The 20,000-nt window shown below is 42.9% G+C and overlaps 1 protein-coding gene and 1 long non-coding RNA gene across 5 annotated transcripts in view; one reads left to right on the forward strand and one right to left on the reverse strand.

The window, feature by feature from the left end:
- Nucleotides 1–20,000, reverse strand: part of Scgdelta (sarcoglycan delta) — a 238,950-nt gene that overhangs the window by 51,490 nt on the left and 167,460 nt on the right. For 2 of the 4 annotated variants that reach the window (XM_071785779.1, XM_071785780.1), the window contains exon 3: nucleotides 14,183–14,241. In XM_071785779.1, coding sequence (XP_071641880.1) covers nucleotides 14,183–14,241 — 59 coding nt within the window. Of the gene's footprint in view, nucleotides 1–14,182; nucleotides 14,242–16,859; nucleotides 17,310–20,000 lie in introns of those variants that run through there. The other 2 variants (XM_071785782.1, XM_071785781.1) reach the window with 2 other exon arrangements.
- LOC139817578 (uncharacterized) overlaps nucleotides 1–20,000 on the forward strand; it is a 185,019-nt gene that overhangs the window by 49,102 nt on the left and 115,917 nt on the right. The gene's annotated exons all lie outside the window — the stretch shown is intronic.

A 20,000-nucleotide genomic window follows, 5' to 3' on the forward strand; every position in this document is an offset into this window, starting at 1 on the left:
CTAACTAATCGCGCCAACTAACCGAGCGCTGCAAGCCGAATCAAAGGGCGGCCGGAATAGAGCAACGGAGATTAACAGCGGTGACAGTTTCTCGCGAAGATGCCCGGGCGCCGATACAATAACCGGTATGTAGATCGATGTAAACCGAGCGCACACAAAGACCGCGCTCCGTCCAGGGTTATCTTTCGGATGCAAACTCAACCCTGCCGGCCGCATTCCCATGGAAATCGCGCGTTATGCGGCCCGTGTACACGTGTACAGTGAGCCGCATAGTGAGCGATGTGTGCACACACAAGAAGGGCACTCCACGAACAAGGTACCTTTACCCGAGGTAATGCTACTGGATGATAATGCGTACCCGCGGGAGCCTTTCGTATCGTCTCTCGCCCTTTCGTATCACTGCCGCATGTGTCCCTTTACCGCATTATAAATACATTCGGTTTTTGTGGCTCGTAAGAGTCAAACCCGTCATTGTTCGCGTTTCACAATTGATTGAACATAAAGCTGCGCGAACTGCGGATTTAAAAGAGACTGACCTAATCTGGCTGGACCTTAAACGCATTTTTAATTAATTTGTTGCGTAATTTAGAATCCTGTTTATATAATCAGAAAAAATTGCATGATATTTCGATGATACGATAATACTATTCCAAGCCGCAATTGTGTTCCGTATGTATATTAGTTGAAGCGCATGAAAGGCCGTGAGTAAAGGATATACATATAATGAGGCGGCGATCCGTCTAGACCGAAATTGGATTTAAGCTTGAAACATTGTAATATAAAGGCGTCTAGAGTATTATCTGAAATATTAATTCATCATTGTAATCTAGTGTTGATGCTGCGATCCTTACTCTTCTCAATTTCGCGCATCTACATTCATTAAAAAAAGAATAAACGATTTACTTCATACATAAGTTTCTATATCCAATAACACAATACAATAATATAAGGTAAAATGATATTTTTCTGATGTTTCGGAACGTTTAATTGTTATAAAATATATTATTTAACGTGGGATATTAAGTTTAACGGAAAGAATTAATGTCGCGATCCGAAAGTACATAAATCAACAAATCCGTGGTATTAGCAAACCGAAAACTCGCATGAGTCATCCGTGCGATAGGCAATCGAAAGTCGAGCGATTCGACAAATCACGGAACGTCGAGGACGAGTGTTAACATCCAATTCCCAGGACGTTCCCGTCCCATCCACCTTCTCGTACGCGTCGTATTCGGGAATCGTGGCATACGGCGAACACGCATTTGAGAAGTACGACTCGAGAGATGGGACCCGATGCGAATATCTATTCCGGGGGAATATAAACGATCGTGTCTCGATGGGGACGAGGAATAAATCTAACCGGAGCCTGTTCTTCCCGGCAATGATCCCGTGCATCTTGCATCCGCAAGCCCTTCCTCGCCGGCTGCCACTATCGGGGTGCGCGATGTCGCGATTCTATCCCATTTATTTTACTTCCACTTTCTACAGTATATTTTCGTCAACAACGGAGGAGCCGCTTTATCGATCGGGGACCCGAACTTATACACTTACGAAACCGGGATACATCCAGGGGCTTTTACGAAACAGAATCTTCTGCCGCGCGCGCGGCGCGGCGGCAGAGAAATCTCGGAATATCTTGAGCGATTTCGCCTTAACTCCACGAAGTACCTAAGAATTTTTCGCCGGGGCTTGTGGATATTTCGCTCGTGCTATTGGCATACCCCGAGATGGAATCTATTTACAACTTCGCTAATGGCCACTCTGTCTTGCCTCTCGTAACTTTGCAGTATCATTCCCGCAATGCATATACCTATTCACGACGAAATGAAAGCTTATCCTATAATATATAATAAGTCGCAAATAAAATTGAAGTATATGTATAATTACGCATAAGAGCGAGATCATTTTAATAAAATACGTATAGATATTTTCTTTTAAACAAGTTTCATTTTTATGCAAAGCTATAACTTTAATCTAATTAAAATAGTAGTTGAGTTGCTTAATTCGCGATATGCGAGATCATCTTCTAAAATCATAAAGATTCGAGATGAAAGTATAATTAATTACGAATTAATTTCACGACGCGCACTTTGCATCGTTTGGGCTGAGAAAAACGACGCCGGTAAGCACCGAGGGGCTCGTACCAAGCGAGAGTTCATGGTCGACGGATGTCGGGGGTTAACCGATTTCCAATTTTCCAATATTCACGACGTCGCCCGGTGTGTTTCCTGATTGAGATTTTCCTGTCTCGCGAGACCCTTTATTTCCAGGACGTGGCGCCCACCGCTCGTTCGAGAGGTAGGTATATAGGCGGTGAAGAACGAGAGATAGAGAATTCCGCGACGGGGGAGGAGGGAGGCAAACGGGGGGGCGAATAGAGAATGTTTCTTTGTACGATCCGCGATTGTTGCGAATGTAAGAAAGTCCCGGAGTTGATCAAACGCGGGAGAGCACGGGAAGTAACGCGACTGTGCATCGGGATGGAAGACGAGTGTGCGCCATCTCCGAGAGTGATGCCGTCGGGTTTCCGTAGTAAGAGCCGACACCTGGTGCGCCCTGTTCTCTGTGGCAGCCGAAATTCTAGGAAGATACCGCCGCTAGGTGAAGCACAAAGTTTGTTCCGTTGTATCCACGTTCAGCTCAATTCTTCCACTATGATCTCTTCATTCGAAAGCACAAAGGCATCGCTTCGCCGAGATAAACAGTTCTATCAGATTATTTTAGTAGTTTCCCGTTTAGAAAACACTTTTAATTGGTATACATTCATTTGTAGTATATTACGCCCTCAATCCGTATTTACGCAAAAATTTTTATACATTATGTACATATCACAAAAGATAACAAAATGTTTAAAAACATTTTATAGGCGGATAAAAAAATAGATTGATGTAAAATTGGATTTCCACAGGGCGAATATTACAGCCCGACGTTTATATGTATACGAAGCTAACTGTTCCTCATGTTAACTACGTTCGAGTGCGGTTTTCTAATGTTCATCCCAGATTTACATTGATGGCGCTGCTCCCATTAGACAAACGAAATCTAGAATTATGCGGTCGCATTCAGCGCTAAATGCGCGATAAAGATAGGGCTTTCCTCGGACAGAGCGTCCGTAGCCTGCCTCGGGACGCGCGTGGGGGATGGGGCGGGAGAGTTCAGGCGTGATTTAGGATCAAGATTTCAAAGGGTGCAAGATAAATAATCGTATTGTCATCCCTCCGCGAGCGAAAACTCACCGCGCTTCCTCGTTTTGCACTCCGCCGCTGAGTAAGCGCGCAGCATAGAAGGAAGATACATGCATACATGCAGTCATGCCACGGGAGATGAAAGGTCTGGTTTATTCAGAAGTATGCATATATATATATTTATACGTGTATATATGTATAATTTATATACATACTCACATTGTAATATACAACGCGTAACTTCTCCACGGAGTTGAGAAATATTGCATATTCATACGGCCGTGTGTGAAGCCCCACGACATATGGACGGATACTAAAATGGCGATTGCATAACGTAGGTTATCAAACGACCCGTCGTGCCGATACCGCCGAAGGAAATGGCACTCGAGTGGCGACAAATTCTTCCTGTCCTTCCTCCCGCGTGCGGAGCTCGCGACAACTCCATTTTCTTTACGATCGAATGTTCCCCCTCCCCCCGATTTATTAGTCGAATTACGACTGGGTCACGACAGCGAGTAACATATGCTTTATTACGTTGAAATGTTTTATCAAAATTTGTGATGTGCAACCGTGATATGATATTTTGGAAATTACTTTATTTACTTAAATTAATGCAAGACTGTGTGCATTGTATTGTTTTAATTTTCTTTTTCTATCGAGTGATCACAGTTCAAATTATATAACAATCACAAACTTTATATGTATCTTTTACAGACAAATAGGGTGAACTTGGGTTGACCATAGAGGAAAGATGGCCAACCCCATGTTCATTCGGTGTTTCATAGCGAGCTAGATTAAGAGAACACGGATTGGCCATCTTACCCGAGTTTACCCTATATATATCCTATATAATACACCCCTATATAACGTATTCTTAATTGATTAAATTTGAAACAAATACTTTACTTTTATCTTCCTCTTTTTGGCTCGCTATTACTTTATCGTTACCAACAGACTTAAAACGAAGATTTTGAAAGCAGCCGTACTGTTCGGCGTCGCAAGTTCCATGTCATCATCTTGCGCCGGAATAACGATAGTATGGAACTTGCTTCTCGCGACCGCCTCGTCGCGTATCCTCCACAACGCGGCGGGGGATGCGGACAGGTTGACAGTGGTATCGATTTCCAGGGCGGTACTATATTTTCTTGGCGTATCATATCGGTCCTCGGAGTGCAACGAATTTATTTCTACTCCCCCACCTCCTTCTCTCCTCTGTCCCCCGCCTCGTGGCGCACATATTTATGCCTATGCTATATGTACGTCCTTACCTTCCGCTTTCGTGACTTTTTCATTTTCGCACAAAGCGCCTATCCGAGTCCATTTGCGAGCGAAGACGCCTCCTTCTGTTCCGCTCGTCCCCGTGGCGCTTACCTTCCACATTTTTCCCTGTTCTCTCTCTCTCTCTGCCCCCCCCTCTTTCTCTCTTTCTTGTGTACAATCCCGCGCGCAACGTGCGACCACGAGCAAGCTAAGGAAAGAAATCTGCGACCCACCATCGGCCTTCTCTTTCACGGTTTATTCCGAGGGTAATAGATATCGTCAAGAGGAAAGAAACAATCACGTGCGTACAGACAGAGACGAATGTGAAGGTGCAGTATCGGGGGATGAGTATAGATTCGAAGAAGATCGAAGAAGGCTGGAGAAACAGGTGGATGTTTTACCTCGAGCTTATGATTACTGTGTGTGATTTGCATGCGAAATGTAAATCGGGTCGTATGTATGCCGGCACGTAGCTGTGATTCTTCCGGTTTCATCTATATCTTGAAATATAAGGTACGAGTCTTGGGTGATGAATATTTAATTCTACGGCTGAGGGAAATTCTGTATTCGTGGCGAGGGTGTAATTTGTCGTTTTGGCGTATCTAAGCCTCTAAACTCGTTCCGTTGTTCCGACTCGAACACACATCTCGACATGACAATTTCAAAACGTTCAAATAAAATCAGTACCTACATGATTGCGGCATATTGACGTCTTCTCCACATATGTCAGAGACGAAGACGTAGGAAAGTTGGAAATGTGTTTCCAATGGCCAGGAAAAAGTAAAATAAATAAAATAAAAGTGTTTCAAGTTTTCAAATCATACAATAACATATTACCATGCGAATTTATTGAAACAATAATAAAAATTGGACAAGATAAAAAATATTAAGTTTGAATTGTTCGTACTTGATTCATCTTTATACGAAATAATTTTTAACGTGATATTTTAAAAAGAAAATTATCTATTTTTTAATATTATATTATGTTATGCATTTAATTAAAGTCGACTACGGTAACATTGACATCCTTTTAAAGTTTCGCCCGTTTATTACTGAATATCATGGCGCGGGTGTAGTGTACTCGTCAGGAGGGAAATTAATTGGAATCCACTGACCGCGTTATAAATTCGCGCAAAGTTTGGAAAATCGACGATGCTGGTTAGAACGGCGCTCGCGGTGCCAGCTATGTATGTAGAAATTGCAAATAGCATTACGTTTCGTAATAGCAACTAGTTAACAGCACTGATATATACGATTCTCCCCGTCGACTATTAGTAAATTCCGGCTTTAGGGGAGCTCGTATTCTAATCTCTCCGCTTAGCTCGATACGCGCTTTTACTCTCGCGTTGAACCGCGTTAGGAGCGGAGAGTGCGGTATGCGTCGCGACCGACCGACCGGGTCGCCATATATAAAAATAGAAAGCGATAGGAGGAAACGCGGATTGTTACGGCGGTCAAAGATCGAACCTTTCATCCGGGCGAATGAAAGCAGCGCGAAATCATGCGTCGCTCTCGCATGTAATGGAATCTCGTCGACGTTGCACGCGGCTTGTCGCTGGCAATAACAATTATTTCCCGTGCCTCCTCGACATGCACGATCGCTTATCGGCCCGCCGCGCCGCGCCGCGCGCCGTGCCGCCCGACAATATGTTCGCCGATATAAATTTCGCGTGATTCCGCCGCGGTCAACAACGAAACGTCAATCTGCACGTTCGTTCGTTCATACGCGCGCGCACGCACTATCGGGCTTCGGATAATAATATCGCGACGATGATGCTGATCGTCCGAATAACGGTAACGCGATCGATTAAGGGCTTAACGTAATCGCTCTTTACTCCAACGTTCTCGCCGCTCGAACAATAGCTCGATTAAAATGATTAATATCGACGCGCGCGGAGAACGGCCGCCGACAAATCGATCCTGATCTATTAGCAGGCAACCAGAGACCCGCGCTCGCGCTCGCGCTCGCGTGCGAATGAATAGACAGCTAAATGTTGAAAAATTTTGAGAATAATGGCACGGCTCCGTCCCTGCCCGTCGCTGGCGGACGAATAATTTACGTCACTCAACGGCGTGGTCATCCTAGTTCGAAAATTGATATTTCGGTTAAGGTAATATCTCGGCATAATTGGTCGACCGTGCCGGTTTTAAAGAAAGTACTTCGACGATGATTCGATAACGAGCTAGCCGGGCAAGAGAGGATTGGAAAATTTATGCGAAAACTTAAAGACGTGGTCGATCGATGCTCAACGATTAGAAGTGCCATTCGGCACTCGGAATTGACGACTTGAGACCCCAAACAATTCGATAATTACTGGAACCGCGAGGGGGAAAAAGTTTCCCGTCAAACTTCGGCAAACTTGCGTCGCGACTCGTCGTCGGCTTGTTTGCTGAATGCAAATATCCGGAATAATCCATATTTTATGTCGAGATGATACTGCCAGGCTAGGTCCGCGTCCTTTCACGCGACGTCGCGCGTGCGGCGAGTTTATCCGCCAAGTTCTCGAGTTTCCCGGCACGGTGGCTTGCCGCGTAAAAATTCGCTGTTTGCGAAGTAGGTACGCTATTTTCCGACGTGAAATCGCGCCACTAGGGAAATTGGATACGCTCTGACGAGGCGAGCTTGGGCGACTATCGGCGCTGTGTCATTCGATACACAGCCGCATGATAGTCCGATAATAACGCGAAATAAGGTAGTCGAATTATATTAAAGAAACCAGTCTAACGTGTGAGGTAATTGTCTGAGTCGCAAATATTCTTTTTTTATTTTATATTAGCGTTTTATTGCAAAGAAGCGTCTGACGATAAAATTTTTACAGATAAATAATGTAACAAACCGATAATATTAATACCTACAATGATATTGATCTAATAATTCCTGTGATATAATTTTATTGAAGGAAGGTTTACTGAAGGAACAATATTATAGTTAAACATCTTTATATATAGCTTTAAATGCGTTGGCTTTGTTTAAAGCAAAAATGGAAGCAATTACCGTATCGTTTATGCTTGTTATCAAATATGAAGCGAGATCGGTGTATGGTCGAGATTACATTTTGTTCATCCTCACGTCCGTAGTTCCCCCGACGCGGAGACTATTATACCAGCATCGCGCGTATTCACGGAAAAGTCGTCGAGTTTAACTTGGAAGCAAGCCACCGGGAGTATCGATGGGTAAACGCCCTTCGCGTTTATTATTTGTCGACTTACACGCTTTATAGACAATTCTTAATGAATTTATCAGTCAAATAAAATCCACCGAATCAGATAAAATCAACATCTTTTAAAAATTTTCTAATAAGAAATTATTGAGAATTGTCCTTCTTTAATTTTGCCAAAATACAAAAATGTTTTATATTTTAATAGGTTTCAAATAATTCATGAAATTTTTAAAATTTGTAAAATGGTTTTATTTTGTTGATACTCTCAAATAATATTCGCGTATACCAACAGTATTAAATATTTCTAATGAATTTTGATAAACTGTTTCAAGTTTTATTGTTAGGTACACAAATAGAATTTTATTTCGTAGAAAATGTTATACAATGTATTTTCTGTGTCATGTGCCATCTCGATAAAATATTAAGATTGGCCTTCGAGGATGGAGGCTCGGCAAAAACTAGAGAAAATCACGAAGTCTCGAATACAGAAGTGAAAGTCGTCGTGTTTGCGTTGGCGGCAAGCCAGAAGACGGGCGTACCCGAAAGCTAATCCCGTTAAATGTGTCTCGCAGTATTCGCATTGTCGACGATGGCAGCGGTAAAACGTGTGCCTTCGCTAATTTTAGTTTCTTGTTAAATCATAAATTTATGATAAGTGATACAGACCGTGGAGTGATTCAGCTGCGCCGGAGATATTGCCTGCTCCGCGTTCTTTCGCCGAGTAAAACAGTCACAATTCGTGTGTTACAAATCGCGCGTGCGCGTATTGATAGTTCGATATAGCTTTTGATAAGTTAATTTCAGCGCATCGCGTGCATTTTTCGTTACATATTGGATGTGATCGGTTTACACGACAGAATTTTCTGATATAGTGGCGGGTGAATGCTGCCGCTGATGTCGAGTTATAGGTTTACGTTTATCCCAAAAGTTTTCCAAAATTAAAACGTTTTAATTAAAACACGCAGCCGGATACGTATTCCAGCCGGGCTCCAATTCCAGATAGATGAAACAATATCGTCGTGCGTAACTTTGCTAAATAAATATGAACTCACGAGCACAGTCGACAGGTGTAACGCGTCAAGCGAGGATCCAAAAACTTTTGAATGCTTCAATTACGTTGCACCGACTATATGGCAAATATTGCGTGGAAAATGTGTGTCCTATATATGTGTTATATATATATATATAGGACAGCAATCGCATGTATTTGCCGAATGACCGATAGTACGACGGTGATTTACACAGTCTGTACTCATAGGGCAAAATGGCTCTTGTAAAAATAAAGTCATAAAGTCATAAAGTTATGATATAAAATCATATCTATGGCGAGAGTGAAATGAATTAAATTCTATCGAGCAAAAAGTCATATATATATTGTATATAGAATATATAAAATATATGAGACAACTCAGAATATCTTAATTAAATGTATATTGTAAAAGATAGTCTGGGTTATCTCATATATTCTATTTATATGATTTTAATATTTTATACTCTATATTTATAAATTAAACTATATATTTCATATTTTCTATTTATGTATTTTTATTTATAAGAAATACGAAATATAAAATCTCTGCTTGTTTAAACAAAACGGATTCTATACTTTAACGTTAAATATAGCGATCTTTTAGAAGTGCTTTTATATATACATGAAAAGAGAAAAAGATATCTCAAAGGAAGGACGGAGTAGCTATCGAAGGTGCGAAATGATGCTTGAAATAATATCACGGTATTTTCTTTCAATCCGATCGACCAATTCGAGGTATCTACAGATAGATACTCGGCTTTGGAGAGGGATTCAAGGACCGATCCTTGGTTACCTGAATCAACGAGTAGCGCAGATAAGAGCGCGCGCGCGTGCGCGCTAACTCATTAATTTCCGTCCATCCATCCATCGATTGCGAATTGAAAAACACCACTTGATAACGAGATGATAATCCCGTTATTACAACAAAAGCCTCGTAATGATTATCGTCTCGTCCGTCGGCCGTCGTATCAACGGTGATCCGTTAATGCTCGACGAGTGGCATTTGTAAATTTTCTAGTTGTTATTACGCGGCCCATTGTCATTAATATTTCGTTATTAATTACGTGCGCGCGCGTATAATTGGCAATGCGGCATTGATTAACCCTGGTAACATCCCTGTGCGTATTTCTTGCACGAAAATCTGATTAGCCTGATCTCGTCGTGAGCCGACCCTTCCCCTCCCCTGCCCCCGTGGCACATCACTTATTATTTTTGACATCGATTTCCGGCCGAACGAGGATGAAAAATCATCGGACCGAAGCCGAAACGGACGTACGGCTAGAACCAATTAAAAGTTCGCGGCGTCGGCAGCCAATTACGTACATTGGCGTGGAACGACTGTAACTTCGATAAAGTCGAGTGGTCGCCAGGCATAATTTTCTCATCTGCGAATTCTCTCACATACCTAATATGTCAACTTTGAATCGCTAATGTCGCGCGACATCATTTCGTATTTCAGAAAAAGAAAATGATGAAAGTTGGGTCAAGTAAAAAATTGTTAATTATTTATTGGCGAAGCAAAGTTTCAGATTTGAAATGATAAAAAATTCAATTTCTAGCCTTTCGTACAATTTTCTGGAAAAAAAAGATTCTTTCATTTTTTTAAAGTTTTTATCTTTTTTTATGAAATTATAACACGATAACACACATCATATAAATATTTTGAGAGACTCAAGAATTCCAAATCGTTTGAAAGTGACACGAGATTCACGTCATGTTCGCGTTCTCGTCATCGGTAGATAAAAACCTCGCGATATACAGAGCTTACAAGGTGTGAGAAAATTGTGCAGCACTTAAGGGATTATCCGTTAGCCGCGTGCGAGGGTACGAGTGACTCGGATTATCGGGAAATCGCATCGGGTTCGCTGTCATAAAATAAGCGTCAGCGGATTGAATACAAACGAGAGATTTGTATAACGATCAGGCATAAGCGCTGACAGCGTGTGGCGCCTTTGGCCGCAATACCGCAATATGGCCCGCGAATTTGACACGCTCGCACCTTGTGACTCGCGGGTGGTTGTTGCGCTAGTTTGTGTTTCACGCCTCGCGCGTTTCAAACCCTCCTGCTTCTCCTCCCCCCCATTTCCCCTCCCCATCCCGCTGTCCCCCGTCAGAATGTATAAGCGCGCGTATGAGCGCGGTCGATGCGAAGTTACGGACGATTCGCACGCCCCTGCGAATGGGGAGGTTTGATAACGCAACGAGTTGGTGTACGCCTAAACAGCCCTGCCCGACGAGCATCACCGCGATTGTTAAATTATTATCATAACTCGCAACCAGAAATCAGTCAGAGAGAAACCGGAATATCGCGATATTCCTGTATAATTATCATTTCGTGAAGATTCAAAGGTATTTTTGCGACAAATAATTACTAAGCATCCTTTCTTTTCTCGTTCATTCCGCTGCACATTTCGACGATGAGAAATACTCTTGCACATCGGAGATTTTAAAGCTTGCGCGATATTGAGAGAGAATAATACGCGATCGATCGATTAACTCCGTCGCATAAAATTTACGTACGAAAACGGAGAAACGGACAACGAGAGGTTTCCGCGCGAAAAATCCGGCGCGGAGACGAGAATTGCGGAATCCTGTTAGGTTCTCCCATTCATTCATTTATCACCTGGTCGACGACGTAATAGATCGCGAGCCACCGCCGCGGTATTTTACCGCGTGCCTGATAACAGTGCTTTCTTCCCTCTTGAATTTGAACGTAAAGTTTCACTATCCTCTTCGATATGACTCGAACAATATTGATTCTTCTGCTCTTATACGGCCGCGAGCGCCGTTAACGACGTTGTCTGCGAGCCATGAAAGCCGCTCCACCGCATCAAATGTCGATCTAATTCGAAATTATAAATCAAATTTTCCGAGAGAAATTATCTTTAATGCATATAGAGATACTCATCATTCAGAATTCCATCAATGCACCCCCCGTAATTTACCTACTCCGGCGAATTAATAGATATAATTCTCTTTCTATTTCTTTCTATTATCTACGACACTTAGGGCCGGTTGTTCCAACCTGTTGGTAAACTAATAGTTAAATTATACAGATATGTATCTTTGTTTTTCTTTCAAATTAAAGAAGGATAGACGTATGATTTAACTAGCTATTAATTAGTTTGCCAATAGGTTGGAACAACCGGCCCTTAAACTTTAAAATCTGATAGTAAAAAGAAAATTACGAAAAATGTTTATCTTTCCATTGCCGTTCGACAAGCATCGTTCAGTTAATCAATTAATCAATATACTGACACTAATTCCGTATAATAATATCAATTGGCGGAAACTATAAAAAGGCGCGATATATCCGTCATTGATATGCACGCTCGTTTCCTATCTCCACGCCCCTCAACCGGGCCGATTAATTGGAACACATTGTACCTGGGAATCACAGGTGTAATGAAAGATAATCGTTCCCGTCTGCTCCGGCTTCCGTCGAAGTTACATTACCGCCGACACGAAACGCTCCGATTCCCCATTAAAAGTATCGCAATCGAGCGGGAAAATAGCGCCGTTTGCTCGTAACGCAAGATGGATGCGCATTTCGGTCGAACGAAGCAGATTTAATGTACCGGTTCGATTTCTCGAATTGGATCAATCCTAGCATCACATAATTGCCGGCGACCGGCAATGGAAAAAAACGCGTTGCACGTGCGACAGGCTGTCAATCGATTTTAGATCTTGCCGACTGATTGTTCATTCGGCTAGCTAACTTTTTCAACCGGTACATAATAAAAAAAAAGGAAAAAATTGCATGCCAGATGCATGAATATTCGGCAATTGCCGATGCCTCCGCCTCTTCGTATACGAAATAAATCGACTTCGGTCGTGGTAAATTTTGCAGCGGACGGTTGTCTAAAAATTTGTAACTTTCATATTGTTTAACAATTTCTCGACGCAATAATGTAGGGACGTCCCTAATAATATCGATATAGAATATTCTGTCGCTATTTAGGAATTATTTTGATTAACAGAATCCTTTGACTATATGAATATAAATTCAATAAAATCGATTTAAAATATGGTACATTTTTTTGCGGCGAGAAAAAAAATCAGAGGATATAATGAAACGCGTTAAATTCGCGCGAGGACATTTAACGTGATAGAATCCTTTTCGGAATTTGATGAATTCGATGAATTTCGACTCGAATATAGACGAGCGTGCACGGCATTGAGCCGGCGGACGCGATGGTGCAAAACGATACTACACCGGGATACCGCATTTTTAGAACAGCCGAAGGAACCGGGTATCACGGTTACGAGATGTGAATATACCGGCCATCACGAGATACCGATATGGAACGTATAGTGGATGAGATTTCCTTAGTCCGGCAAAATCCTTCCACTGCCTTCCACCTACGGTAGCAAAATGCGCGCGGAAGCGATGATAGTTTTTCTATCCGCCGTTTTTATGGAGCAACGCATTTTTCGGAACGTCTCCGTTTAAATTTCAATTTCGTTTAATATCATCCGGGATTGATACTTTCGTGTTATCTATTTGATACCTTCACAAATCAGGTTCACAATATATATTCCATTGTGATTATTCTCAAATTATTTAACAATAACGCGTTTCAAAAAGAATTATTTAAAATTCATCGGCTGATCTATATTCCGTGACACCCCTAAATTTTATTAACGCTGAGAGAGAGCATCACACAGATTGTTCCAGCGATCGGCTGCCGTTTAAGCGTTGTTGAACAAATGATGGATCGTTTAATCGCGTAAGTTTCGTGACCGTTCTGATGTTTAACAACGTCATTCGGAAGAACGATCGTGTTCTATAATCACCCAGCCCGGATTAACGACGGTGTGACTGCGGCCTGCATTAGAAGTCGATCTGTGCCACGTCAGGGCACCATCTCATCTCGCGTCACGGCACCCGCTTGGCGTTTTCGTTTTTGCGAAGCGTATTTTGCGACGACGTCGACCTGGCAACGCCTCAAGTATCGCAAGAATTCACCCGGCAGTTTTAGCGTTGACTCCGGCGCGCGACTTTACGGACGATACGCGTCACGAATCACATATTCGACGCACGGCACCGCCGTGGAAACCAGACTCTGAAATTTATCTTTCGCTGTCGGACACTTGGCGCGGTCCACCTGCGCCCGAGATTACGTCAAACAGTCTTAGCAGTGTTCTATACTTGCCGAACATTTCGCGGTTAATTACTTGAGCCTAGAGAAATGATGCGGGAAATTTGTTATAATTATTTCCGACCCATTAACTCTCTCTCTCTATCTCTCTGATTCGATATAATTATAAATTAATCATCAATTTCCATGCAGCGTCCATCTAGCGTTTTGTACACATATATATTGTAGCAAATTACGATTTGCAATTTGAAAAGCACGCGCCGCTTTTTCCAGAGGCATTTTGATTATCACGATGCAGCGGTACAGTCTACCGTCGCCGAGACCAGTCCGCGTATTTTTATCCGAGTGCCTGTTTCCCTCGGTAATAACCTCGTCGGGGTTGCATTTGTTATTTCTTCGGCTTTGTTGCGCGCTTGCAACGGCGCGCGGTTTGTTTTTACTCACCTCAGTCTGCCGTGCTCCGTGTGCGGCGATTCCTCTGGCGATTTGTAACTGTTTCCGGTCTGCAACAAAGAATGAGACGCGTAATGAAGACCCCGATTCTCGCGGTCTATGGCAGGAGCAAAAGAATCTTGCAAATTTTATCCGCGTATTCTCTTACACAATAACCGCGGACTGGAACGTCAGTGCGTCAGCGCAAAAAAAAAAAAGATTCGTTTAAACGAACCGAAAGGAGATTCCACGTAAAATATATTGTGCTGTCATAAAGACAGAATGAAAAGAAATAGTACATAAACAATTAAAAATATTCAAATTTTTTTACAGTTTTTCCATATTTCGAATAAAGAGTGATAAAATTATCGTTAAAATAATAGAAGGAGCAGTGCCTCTGAAGCGATCAACCCCTTAGAGTCTTAGAGCAAGTCTATGCTCAGACAACTGGTGACACTTGAGAGATTAACCCGGCTCAACCGGGCCGATCGTCATTCGTCGTGTCGACGTCGCAAAATCCTCGGGTGCCCGGGTGTCGTCCCATTGTATTTGTTACATAGCCGTAAATGCGCGACGCCTAATTCTGTCAGAATGACGACACTCGGGCGTCAAATTTGTCGTCGTCGTTCGCAAAATAATATTCTTGGAAACAAAACTCCCTTCCTGTGAACACGTGCGCCGACCGTTCATAAATCGGTCGTGTGAAACAACGCCTAGTTATGACGACGACGACGAGGGCGGCGATACTGGAGCATAGGTAGCGCGAATTAGTTCGCGAGCAACATATTGCGAGAGCATGTAATAACTCGGACAACAAATGGAATCCAAAAGGGATTTCACGAAAACGCATTGCGCGGCGAGGTAATTAGAATTTATGTCGATTAAAACGCAGAAGGTTGGAGAAAAAGGACACATCGGCACGAAAGACGGAGAAAGAGCGGAGGGGCAACTTACCGCCGCGAGGTGATAGCAATATATTTTCATCGAGCAATTCGCGTCATAAATTCCTTCATTACGCTCAGATAGTTCACGGATGCCCCCTCGGGCTATCGTCCCGCTCGCCGGAAAGCAAACATTAAAGCGCAGGAGCGGCTGTGCGTTATCGATGATGCAATTACGTTTCAGATGGAGCGGGCGCCGTCCATATCATCGATCGTTATCGACGCGATACCTTTTATCAAGGCGAGAAAAATCGAACAACAAAGTCTCTTTCTCGCCTCGTGCGATCGCGTTCGGAAAATCGCGCGCTTTTCTCGCGCCGATCGAGTTTCTCCTTTTTTTTTTTGCGTTTCCTTGGTTTTCCTTTCGTCGGACAGTTAGTCACGGAACTCGATGTGAACGGGAAATGTTATTCCCGCGTAAATTGTAAACGCGGTTATACCGCGACAATCGAATTACCAGTTATGGAAATTCGTACACGTTTGGAAACAATGGTCATTATAAATACCAGGCCGTTGCGGCGCGCGATGGAACCGCGTATCGTAGATGATCATGGTACGAACAATAATGATTATTTCATTTCAATCAACCTGCGGAAATTGAACAGTTCTGGAACCAGAACGAAAGGACGCTCCCTATGGCTGGCCCGTCCGCTCGTTACGCCGCCACTCGATGAACGTCGATTTAAAACTACGTCTAATTATACATGTCGTGTATATATATGCATATATATTGCGGTATGCGCTATATATCTATTAGGTGAGTTAACGAAGTTGGAAACCAGTTTGATCGATCGGTTAAAGTAAATGATTGTCGAGCGCGTTTGACTGCACGATCCTCTATATGGATGATTTGACCGCGCCGATTATATCGCAACAATCGTGAGCTTTGACATCTGTTGCGGGGCGATAAGCTCCGTAGTTTTCGGTGTCTACGTGTATTAATACCTTGAATTCGATGTCTAGGTGTCCCAGGTTGCCGATGACGAGGTCCACATAGTGCGCTCCGTAGTTGTCGGTGTCTACGTGTATTAATATCTTGAAATTGATGTCTAGGTGTCTCAGGTTGCTGATGACGAGGTCCAGATAGCGCACTCCGTAGTTTTCGGTGTCTAGATGTAATAATATCTCGAATTCGATGTCTACGTGTCCCAGGTTGCCGATGACAAGGTCCACATAGTGCGTTTTGTAGTTTTTGGTGTCTAGGTTTATTAAGAACTTTAAATCTGAATGTAGGACACGTAGATATCGAATTCGAACCTCGTCAACTGCAACCTGGGACACCTAGACATCGAATTCAAGCTTGATTCATAAGAATCGACTTAAAAATTCCCTAGCGGCAGAATCAAGAGACACGGTAGTGTCTCGCGCCAAGTACACGCAAAGTGAGACCGACCGTGACTCTTTTACGCGACGCGACGGGTTGCGAGTACTCGAGATGATGATATCATAAACGTTACGAGATATTAATCGGCGGAACAATCGGACGTAGATGCGCCGCGATTAACACTAAACCTTTCGTTTATACATTCAGGAATTTACTCCGCGAAAGATTGAAGCATTAATTAGCTTCTCTGAATGAATTAGGGGGTTTAAGTTCTTCATTTTCAATAAATGAGTTATTGCTCGTGAATAATTTAGCGTATATCGTTCTCTCCGAAACGGCCAATTCAATCGCTTCTCCGACCACAATCGTCACGCTGCGATTAATCGCGCTGCTCTTATCGGCTTATCATTCGTTCGCGACTTACCTACCGCGCGAACATTTATCTCGTAATGCAGCCCCGAGTAGCGACCGTCTGCTCCTCGTAAGTCTCATCCCGTCCACAATCTAAGATCAGCACTCAGTCACCGTACTCTCACCGTCGCTATTCTCCGTCGCCGTGTCGCGCAATCCGCACCGAATTGAATTCTTCGTTCCATCCATCCGGGGACAGTCAATTTGTCCTTATTTTCTACCGCTTCTCCGACTTTCACTCCGCTCGAGTTAAGTGTTTTTTTTTCCTTTCTCTTTCCCCTTTTCGCCCTTCTCTCTACCTTACGCGCGCTCCGGAAGCCACCCCTTGGCGAAAGACGCGACGCGACTTTCACTCGATTGTGCCTTGGCCAAGTTGTGCTTGGCCCGAGCGAGTAGCTCTTGGCAAGGGAATCACTATCATCCGTTTCCCCCTCCGGGAGGGAAGTCTGAAACGAGAATGAAGAACAAGAAGAAGACGAGAACGAGGTCTCTCCTTCTCGTTTCTCTCCCTCTTCCTCTATCTCGCCATCTATCCGTCTCCTTTCCCTCCTCCTGGCTTCTGCCGGGGACCGAGCACCGAACAGGCGGAAGGAGGACGAAGAATGGGAATGCGAGGAGGAAAACATCATCCACCGGGGTCTAGTGCCTCCGTACCGAAATACACTGGTCCGTAGGTACGTATCTATAGTTTACTTGGGCGACGCGACGGAGAGAGAGCGAAAGAGTGGGACGCGGGGGTCGATGCGGGGCGAAAGGGGTTGAGACGACTCCGGGTTAAAGTGGCGTCGCGTGTACAACCGCACCGGCGGCGGAATATACGGCACTGCGACAGAGCGGACGGAGCGTTCCGCTCCACGCTGTAAACCGTCCTTCCGCTCCGTTCTGTCTCATCTATCCGTCCCGCAGCCGCGTCGCTATTTTTCCTCTGACTTCCGAGGGATTACGCACTCCTGCTCTCTCACGGTCCATCTCCTTTGTCCCCGCCGAGTGCCGCGGATTCATCCGCGATTATGCAGTGCGTCAAGCGTCAAAGAGCATCAAGTCGCTTCCCGTTTCTGCTTTAACGTTTAAAAGAGACTCTTTTCTATTGTGTACGTAATGGAAAATGCGCAGTTTTTATTTTCACCATCCATTATCCATGCACTATTATAAAACGTCCGAACTTGCATGGTGAAAATATCTATTATTCGGAAAAAGCTGAAATTCCAAAAAACACCAGGAACATTTTTCGGTCTAGAAAAACCCGAGAATTTTTGTCAAAGATTTCCTCAAAGATTTTTGTCGAAATTGTCTCTGAGAACATTTTATTCTTATTTTGCAAATATCAAAGTGATAAGTTTTGTTTGAGATTTTTAGATAAAGCTTGTTAAAATTTCTAAATAATTTTTATTTAATTTGTTTTAAATAAATTTTATTTAATGTTTAAGTGACAGTTATTGTAATATAATTTTCATAAAACATTTTATAACAGATCTCGTAAGTAACTTTTTAAATTTGATATTTAAAACGAGTTAGTTCTTAATTTTCTTTCTTTAATTCTACGAATATAAAGAAGACAGAATTTAGAATTATATATATGTACAAATTTATTAAAAATTTTTAATTCAATTTTAATATCCTAATTTTGCCTGAAAATTTAAACAAAAATAATTAAAAAGATCTTGCTCGTGTTTTTTCCCCATTGTTAAACAAAAATGCTAAGAAAGTTCTCAAAGAATTTTTGTCCAAATTTTAAGTAGATACCTTTATTAGAAAAAATTGTGTCTTAAAAAATAAATGGTATTAACATTTTTATTATCTCATACTTATTATATTTTCAAGTAATCGCGAAATGTACATATGTAGAGCTGATTATCAACTGTGCAAACACATAAGAAGGGAAGAAAATTCCGCGGCGGAGAACCAACACACAGCACGTAGCTTCATCGTCTTTAACGCGTGTCTGAGGAGAAATTCCCATGAGAGAACAAGACGGGCGACCATCGCGAATAAATATTTGTACAACGTTGTACGTGCTAGGTGTAGATTTTCGGAGGTAGAGGACCGAACGGGGCGAATCCCTGTAGTCGTCCCTGCAGCCGCGAATTGTCAGCAGCGGACTGCGCACTCCATACAGAGCTGATATGCGGTTGTAAGCGCGGACTTAGGATCGATGGTGGCATCAGCCTAATCACCCGGAAGTGTTGCCGATGTCCGTCGTTAATCCGATCGCAGATGTTTCATTCCAGCCGATTCTCTCACCGACCATTTCTCTCTCTGTCTCCCTCTCTCTCTCTCTCTCTCTCTCCCTTGCTTCTTCCATCCCTCTTTCTCTTTCTCTCTACCTCTTTCTGTCTCTGTCTGTTTCTCCTCCCGCATCTCGACTGACGCAGGCTCGACGAACGGCCGCGGCCGCTCGTGTGCCCGTTCGCGGTGTTTGTTTGCGGCCGCGTTAGCGGATTCTAATCGCGGTTACTCCGTTCGCGCCCTAAATCTGCCACCGCCGCCAAACCGAGTACTTAAATCGAGTGAAACGTACCCGTTGTACATACAGTGCATTTAGGTTAAAGCACCTATTTTCAATTAGGCGCCCCCGGGCCGCTTAGGCCGATATATCTCGTCCGCTTCGGCGGTTCCGAGTCGTGAAACTGGCACGGTAAACGGAAATCTCCCGTTGATTAATAGCGCGTGCGACTTTTCGACGATTTATCTTGTCTCTTAAAGTCGGCGCGTTTTAATAAAACGGAGACCTTGCAGGAATTCGAACAAATGTTAATAGCTTGATTAATACCTTCACATTTTTAGATGCGTTCGGTATCGGTGGTAAATCGATTGAGGAACGACTCTTACGTTAAAATTTCGCCGACTGTGAACGTAGATTGAAATTGCAAAACACATTTTGCACCTTTTGTAAGTGCTCAAAATATTTATTTTTACGCTTTTATTCTTATCTCTGTAACATGTAATTTTATTATATTTACTTGCAATACCATCAACTATTTCTTTTCCATTCCGTTTTACTATATACAAGTTTATTGCTTCCCTTAGGGTTACATATACAAAAACTTTTCCGTTTTACTATTGTAATGTATTTTTTATCCCACAATTGGAAACTGTTGATCAGTATTTTTTTTCTATTTCAAAATTCTATCTTTTCATCACTCTCTCCATTTTA

Source organism: Temnothorax longispinosus, chromosome 8 (genome assembly GCF_030848805.1).
Source record: "Temnothorax longispinosus isolate EJ_2023e chromosome 8, Tlon_JGU_v1, whole genome shotgun sequence".
In the NCBI taxonomy this organism is placed as follows: Eukaryota; Metazoa; Arthropoda; class Insecta; order Hymenoptera; family Formicidae; genus Temnothorax; species Temnothorax longispinosus.